At 40.4% G+C, this 7816-nt stretch overlaps 1 protein-coding gene across 2 annotated transcripts; it reads left to right on the top strand.

Moving 5' to 3' along the window:
• The first annotated feature begins 448 nt into the window (after positions 1 to 448).
• hmgb1a (high mobility group box 1a) lies at positions 449 to 6598 on the top strand. 2 transcript variants are annotated; one of them, XM_020465357.2, is made up of 5 exons: positions 449 to 578; positions 4076 to 4230; positions 4653 to 4798; positions 5095 to 5269; positions 5751 to 6598. In XM_020465357.2, exons 2-5 carry the CDS (start codon positions 4084 to 4086, stop codon positions 5892 to 5894), a joined length of 612 nt encoding a protein of 203 aa, XP_020320946.1. In that variant the 5' UTR covers positions 449 to 578; positions 4076 to 4083; the 3' UTR covers positions 5895 to 6598. The 2 variants fall into 2 exon arrangements, with proteins under 2 accessions (XP_020320946.1, XP_020320945.1); XM_020465356.2 differs by lacking the exon at positions 449 to 578 and adding an exon at positions 2149 to 3922.
• The last annotated feature ends 1218 nt before the right edge of the window (positions 6599 to 7816 follow it).

Below are 7816 nucleotides of genomic sequence, written 5' to 3'. Positions count from 1 at the left end.
AACCTACCAAGAGGTCGCTCAAACACTTTTCTTGTATTCCTATTTTTAAAAAACCATCCTAATCTTAAATTAACAAAGTCATAATTTGCTAATAAAGTTAACATTGGGTGGTGTGAATAGTCAATGGTTGTGATTGATGATCGGGGGAAACGCTCACCAACACCCGTATCGCGTTCACTTTTACCTCTCTGTAGCTCACTAGAAGGCTCCACGTTGCCCCATTCATTTGCTACACTGTGTTCAAAACACATAACTCAATTCTATAGCAAACACACTACTACACTATCTAGCGAGCTGCGCGCCCCAAGCTCAGCACCAGCAAAGACATGTTTCGTATCACCGCGCCACTGAAAACTCCGGTGACGTTTCACAAAAAAATAGCCAATGGCGCATCGTCTGATATTAGGGCAATGAAAAAGTTATATCCAATCTGACGTGCGATACACTTGGCGGTGGCCAATGGGGGGCGAGCACCATCGACAGTAATGTTACAGAAGCTAAGACTGAAGACACTGCGTTTCGCTGGTATTCCACATACAGCCATTGCAGTGCATTGAGATACAGCGGCAGCCGCTTTGGTAAGTATCAGGCACGAAAAAAATGTTAAGTCTCGGTAAGGATGAAAGTGATAAGAAAATACAGAAATACCTCAGAAATGTATTGACCATGTTTGAATGTTAGGTTGGAAACAATTTTGTGATTTTTTATTCGAAGCGAACGTAGAAAAACAAGAAATTAGCCAGCTAACGTTACTTACTGTACAGTAAGCACACATTAGACGCTCGTTGAAAAAAGGAGAAAGCAAAATTAATCGGTGGATTTTCAATACAAACGTGGATTTCCTTGAATGCAAATTATTGTATTAATTCATGTCAGGTAAGTGTTGCATTGTTATGATAAAATGTGGTTTATTTATCGAATTAAAAATCAGTAATGTCCAGCGGACAGCTGGCTATGTAACATTAGCGCACAAACATGTTCATGGTAGAAGACACGGTTCATGGTATGAGCTCCAGCCCATAGCTAGCCATTGCAGTGTTGCGAGGCTGTGATTGCCTCTCATGCGAAGATGAAATCGTGGGAAAATCGAAAATAAAAATATAGAAAACATTGTGGGGAAAAAAAAGCTGTTAATAGTTATTTTTCACTAATCGCCTCATAAAAGAGTGAAAAAATTACCTCAGGAATCTGCGCTTTACTGTAATGGCTGACTGTTCTCGCATAGGAAAAAATGCAGACAGCCATACAAGCGCAGTTCACTTCAACTTTTTCAAACCGTGATTTCTCACCAAACACGTATAAAACTGTGCAATCTAACGATTGGAAATTAAAGTCCCATCTGTCCTTGTTCCAACGACAGTATTTTTGTATTTTTCCGTCGAGATTAAAGGGTTGAAATCACAGATTGAAATAAGGTGGGTACCCGCGGTTGCGCTGCCCTCTACTGTATGCAATGTAATGGCCAAAGATTTAACTAACCCAAGATAGACCACAGCCTGTCGTTTCCAATGGGAGCAAATGAATCATAGTGGGCAGAACAAGCAAGGAGGTGGGCAGAGCAAAGCACAAGTTAGCAAGATCCCATTGGCACGTTGTAGCATTTATTTCCATATTTCCGACAGAGAACGCCTACTATGAAGTGCGCGTGTGCAATAACTCCATTCGCTCATGAAATCGTTCTAAACAACGCAATTTTATGAAACTCAGCAACGGGTAAAGTCTATAAAACATAGTCCAATCTGTTCTTTACATATTCTAGTAATGGGAACAAAATACTTTATTGAGATCAAATGTTTAATTGATTAGAAAATGTGCAGAATGTTGGACAAATCCATCTCACTCCATCTTCTCCCACTGCCGGTCACTAGGCTTCCTCTCATCACCATATTTGGTGGCGAGTGGAATTGCTTGCTGGATTTGTACATCCGGTGAAACATCTGGTTCATTGTTCTATCTGTGTAATGGGGTCGTCACTAGTTACCATAGCCAAAAAGTCCTAAACCCCGCCTATTTCTACAATTTATCTTCTTAAAATATTATCTTAAACCTAACCATAACCACACTGATAACCTTGTGCCTAACAATGGCCTTCCATTAAGACCAAAAAGCAAATTTTTGTTTTCACTAATTTTACGATTGGCAATTTTTGATTTTGTGGCTGTGGTATCTAGTGTAAACCGTGTAATGGCTGTGCATTGACACAAAGAGAAGGAGCCATATTCTCCATGTTAGTGGATGAAGACAAGCGGCCATTCCGAGCTAATAGGAAACTAACTCAACACAGCCCGCACATAGGCATAGCACAGACCCAGTGTATTGCTATAAACGGCGGCTAATGCAATAGGAATCTACCGGGGAAAAGTATTGTCATGCTCGCGGGCTTTGTCAACATGTTTGTCGATTAATAAAGCGACCGGGAATGCGGGTCGAGACATTTCAGGGCGACTTTCTTTCACGAAGAAGGCATTCTTACAAAATGGAAGAAGAAATATTGCCGTCGTTGTTGACCTCCTTTTCCTCAACGAGAAGCCTATGCGCCATTACTACTTCACTCGGCAGATAGAAAGGCATTGCTTTGTTACAACACAGATGTACTGTATAGCTACCAGTAATATACAATAGGAAATATTAGGGATTTTTTCCCCAATTTTTATGATTTTTTTCAAATGTTGCCAAATCGAGTTTAGAGTGAAAGGGAAGCATCTTTTAACGTTATTTTGTGGTTTTAGGGTATTTTTCTCGATTTTTCGGAGTTTGTTTTTCTAAGGAATATATTTCTGTAGACTTAAATGCACTATAATTTTAACATTATACACGAATTCATCAGAAACGTGGCGATATGTATTTCTCATTTTCTTTCCGCTTTAGTGCGTGAAACATTTCAAATATTTGCATACATAGACAGAAGAGTATCCAATGTTGCACGCATTTCTATCTAGACTGAGAACTTCTGTAACGTTCTGTAGCTAAAACTCAAATCATCGAATGACAAGCATTCTGCATTAAATAAAAAAATATCAAATGTGACTAATTTAAGTCAACAAAAATGCATGAAAATAGTTTTAATTAAATTGTATTAAAAAGTTACATTTCTCATGATTTGACCAGTAAAAATAACTGATGCGTTTTCGGCAAAGGGCACTGTCCCTGTGACAAACACTCTAGAAAGGGTTTGTTTTCCACAAACGTATCGTCAAGCAGACAGAACGAACGAACCAGACGTGTTTATTCGCAGAGGGCTGCGTTTACAGTTCTGATGCCAAGAGTGAGGGAAGGAAACTGTCTTTAGTGCAGGCTGGTAGGGGGATCCAAATGATTAGAAAATGAATAATCAAAATCAATAACCAATACTATATTATTTAATGTCTTCAACCCCTTTGTCAAAGCAAATCTAATTAACTCAGTTACAACAAATATTTGTAATAAGTTGAGAAAGGGGTTCCACCTGTGTGTAATATACACCTGGGTCTGTGAGGGCCCTCAGTCAGGTAGTCAATTTAAACCATGAGGCGCAAAGAGCTTTCAGAAGAGTTCAGGGATAAAGTTGTAGATCGGCACAGATTAGGGGAAGGTTATAAGAAAATTTCCCATACATTGAGTATCCCATTGGGTACAGTCAGGTCAATCATTAAGAAGTGGAAGGTGTATGGCACCACTGAGACTCTGCCCAGATCAGGACGGCCTTCCAAAATAAGCAGTTGGGCGAAAAGGATTCTTGCTCTGGAACTCACCATGAGACCAACTGCCTCGTTGAAAGAGCTGCAGAGTTCCATGGCTGAGATGGGAGAAAATGTCCATGAATCAACTATAGCTCGATCATTCGCCAACTGTAGCCGGTATGGCCGATCGGAAAGAAGGAGAACATTACAGAAAGCAAACAGCGATCTCCAATCACGTGCAGAGTTTGCAGAAAAGCATTTAGGTGACACTTAAATTTTTTTTTATATATATATATGGCAGTAAATAGTTTTTCTGTAAAAAAAATACTGAATAAAATGACCTACAATGTTTATAATATTTAACGTTAACTTTTTCTTTGCCTGTTTTGCTAATTTCTAAAACATCTCCTTTTTAGATATTGAGATGGGGAAAGATCCAAGGAAGCCGAGGGGCAAGATGTCCTCCTATGCCTACTTTGTCCAGACCTGTCGGGAGGAGCACAAGAAGAAACACCCAGAAGCTTCCGTCAACTTCTCAGAGTTCTCCAAGAAGTGCTCTGAGAGATGGAAGGTAAGTATGGAACACATCTCAGCTGTGATTGATTGGCACCCTTTTGAATTATTCCCAATTTAGTACACTGCTTTTGACCAGCACCCCGCATGGGCCCTGGTCAAAAGTAATGCACTTAATAGGGAATATAGTGCCATTTTGGGAGCCAGCCCCTTTAGTTGAAACTGTCCTGTACCACTATCAATCCCTTGATAGTTGTCTTTGGTACAACTTAGTTTCAAATGAATGGTATCACAGCTAAGTTGTTCCATACTTATTTGCCACCCCTTGTGTATCATTCTCTTGTAAACATTGTCCTCCTCTACCACTGTGTGTGGTAGAAGGACCCCCTACCTGACACAAAACACACGCTTCACTATTGGCATCTTACCACCACTACATGTACTTAAATACCTTCTTCATGTTGTTGTTCTTCTCTCAAGACCATGTCCGCCAAGGAGAAGGGGAAGTTTGAGGATCTGGCCAAACTGGACAAGGTGCGATATGAGAGGGAGATGAGGAGCTACATTCCTCCCAAGGGAGAGAAGAAGAAGAGGTTCAAGGACCCCAACGCCCCCAAGAGACCATCGTGAGTACTGCCTGACAGAAAAAGACAGTCATCTCCCCCCCATGGCTCATGTCTCAGAAGCATGTCTAAAGTAAATAAATGAAATAATTACTATAATAAAATAATGAACAATAAACGTGATTTGAATTGGATTACATTTGAATAAAACAACTACTGCATTTAATGCATCCATTTAACACTACAATTAAAATCAGGGTGTCCCATGTTTTGGCAACAACAATCAATTCATGATATCCAAACAACATTAGTAAGAATTCTCTTTCCTTTCTTCCACCGCCGTCTCTCCCATCCTCCAGGTCTGCGTTCTTCATCTTCTGCGCTGACTTCAGACCCCAGGTGAAGGGGGAGACCCCGGGCCTGTCTATCGGTGATGTGGCCAAGAAGCTGGGAGAGAAGTGGAACAACCTAACAGCGGAGGACAAGGTACCCTATGAGAAGAAGGCTTCCAAGCTGAAGGAGAAGTACGAGAAGGTAAACAAACAACCCTTTTTTGTTCCTTCATCAATTTGGAGGACCTGTAACACAACACAGTGCAGTCAGACGAAGGTGACAGGTGTATACTGAGGGCTGTGTCTAATTTGGACTTTCTCGTAGTTCATGTCAATAGTGTGACAATTCAAGTTAGACTTGTGGATTTCAACATGGGGTTCGGGCCCCAAGTAACCGACAATAAATTCTACAGTTTGATTAGAAACACCTTAATATGTTAACAGTCGAAAAGATCTATTACAAACACCACGCGTGTAATTGTTTTGCAACGTAAACTAGCGTTTCTATTGGCCAGATGCTGATCCTGTCCAATAGAAATACATGTTTTTGTTCTAAAATTGGAACATTTTGCAACTGTTTGGAGTAATGATTAAACCCCAGTCATCTGAAACACTAGCCACGTGTCATTCAGAGCAACAGTTAAAATATTTTAAATTTTTAAAAAATCTCTCCTTATTCTCAGGACATCACTGCGTACCGCAACAAGGGTAAGGTGCCGGTCAGCATGCCAGCGAAGGCCGCCGCACCCGCCAAGGACGACGACGACGATGATGACGACGACGATGATGAGGATGACGATGATGACGATGATGAGGATGACGAGTAGATTGCCGTTGTTACGTATAGCACTTACAATGTCTTGTTTATAAAGCTTTTAACCCCCCCCCCCCCCCTTGTACACACAACACTTACTGAAAACAACGTTTAAAAAATGAAAAAAAGACACAAAAAAACCTGTACCAAAAAAAACCAGAAAACAAAAACGTAACCGCTGTGTATAAGAATCGTTTTTAAGCTGTACAGTTTTTTTTCTCCTTTTCTACAACAGTGTCATTTGTGTTTGTCTAGTGCTCTTCTCTTCCAGTGGTAGGTACTATTTATACCACTTATCCCTGGGGTTGCATCCCAAATGAAACCCTATTCCCTAATTTAGTTCACTATGAGACTCTGGTCAAAAGTAGTGTACTATATAGGGAAAGGGTTGCCATTTGGTACGCATACTTTACCTGGTACAGTTTTAAAGCGGTTGTTAAAAAAAAAAATGTCTGGGTAATCGATGGGTCTATTTTCCCTATGTAGCAATGCACAGCAGCACACTACCTAGTTATACGTGGGGGTCCTAGAAGTTCTTCTGTTTTCAATGAGCGGTGTATTTGTTCTCTTCTTTTAGATACCCTATTATCAACGTTATTTTACTGTACTGTTTGAATACCACTGTAATTACAACAACAACAACAAAAGAAAGGATTACATCTGTTTTGGTTGATTCTGAATTGCTTCTGACATCAATAAACATTTTTTTTAAATATATATATATATATATTTTTTTTAAATTATTATAACTTTTTTTCTTGTAGATGGAGCACCACTAGATGATTATCGTGGTTAATAATATAAAAATCATACTGTTACTTTTTTTCCGGCCTTTGATTGTGTCGTACAGACGTTTTGAATAGAATGGGCGAGGATGGAAGTCGTAACTCAATCCAATGCAGCTATAGCTCATCAATGAACCTGTCTGATGTAGGGTCAACTGATTCTGTATTGACTATATTATCCACAGGCTTCCTCCCAGGAGGAAAGTCATCTTCACTGCTATGTCAACACAAGTGTCTAATTGACAGCCAGACAATAATACATTCAGTCATGAATTGTCCTTATGGGTTATCCTGTCTGGGAATAATCATAGCTGTGATGCCGTGTTCACGTGCCAGTCGGGAACTCTTGGCATTTACGACTTGGTAAGTGGTTGAATGCGTCACGTGTATAACTGCAAATAGTTAGCAAGTTGGACATTTCAAGAGTTTCCTAGTTCTGTCTAGCACGTGAACGTGACGAAGAGTGTCAAATCTGGGAGTAATTATGGCTCAAGAGTGTGGCTCAAGGCACGCTTGGGAATAGTGCTTTACAGAAGCTTACACACACATTATGTTTGACTGTAGTGTCTCCTGTGTCTAGGAAGCCTGCAGTGCCCCTGTCTAGTTGCTGTGGTGTAGACTAGTCAGTTCGACCTAAAACGAGAGAAGAGACCTATTTCCTTCTACAGCCCTGTATTTGACCAGGGTCCATAGTGCCCTGTATTTGACCAGGGTCCATAGTGCCCTGTATTTGACCAGGGTCCATAGTGCCCTGTATTTGACCAGGGTCCATAGTGCCCTGTATTTGACCAGGGCCCATAGTGCTCTGTATTTGACCAGGGTCCATAGTGCCCTGTATTTGACCAGGGTCCATAGTGCCCTGTATTTGAATTTGTATGTATTATGGATCTTCATTAGTTCCTGCCAAGGCAGCAGCTACTCTTCCTAGGGTCCATTTAAAAAATAAATAAATTACAATGCATTCATAACAGATTTCACAACACACAAGTGTGTGCCCTCAGACCCCTACTCAACTACCACATATCTACAACACAAAATCCATGTGTATATGTGTGTATAGTGTTTATGTTATTGTGTGTAGATATATAGGGATTAAGTTTCAAGATTTAATGTCATGTGCACAAGCTCTAAACCCAGTAACCAACAGGGT

The sequence above is a fragment of the Oncorhynchus kisutch genome, linkage group LG29 (genome assembly GCF_002021735.2).
Source record: "Oncorhynchus kisutch isolate 150728-3 linkage group LG29, Okis_V2, whole genome shotgun sequence".
Classification (NCBI taxonomy): Eukaryota; Metazoa; Chordata; class Actinopteri; order Salmoniformes; family Salmonidae; genus Oncorhynchus; species Oncorhynchus kisutch.
Note: the sequence above shows the minus strand (reverse complement) of the source record. Positions and strands in the feature narration are given on the sequence as shown.

What these genes read in the sequence shown, in the direction of transcription:
- hmgb1a (XM_020465356.2), top strand. Translation starts at nt 3,505, where the DNA reads ATGAGGCGCAAAGAGCTTTCAGAAGAGTTCAGGGATAAAGTTGTAGAT. An exon ending in AGTGCTCTGAGAGATGGAAG is followed by an intron (nt 4,231 to 4,652) that starts GTAAGTATGGAA and finishes TCTTCTCTCAAG; the next exon opens with ACCATGTCCGCCAAGGAGAA. An exon ending in TGAAGGAGAAGTACGAGAAG is followed by an intron (nt 5,270 to 5,750) that starts GTAAACAAACAA and finishes CCTTATTCTCAG; the next exon opens with GACATCACTGCGTACCGCAA.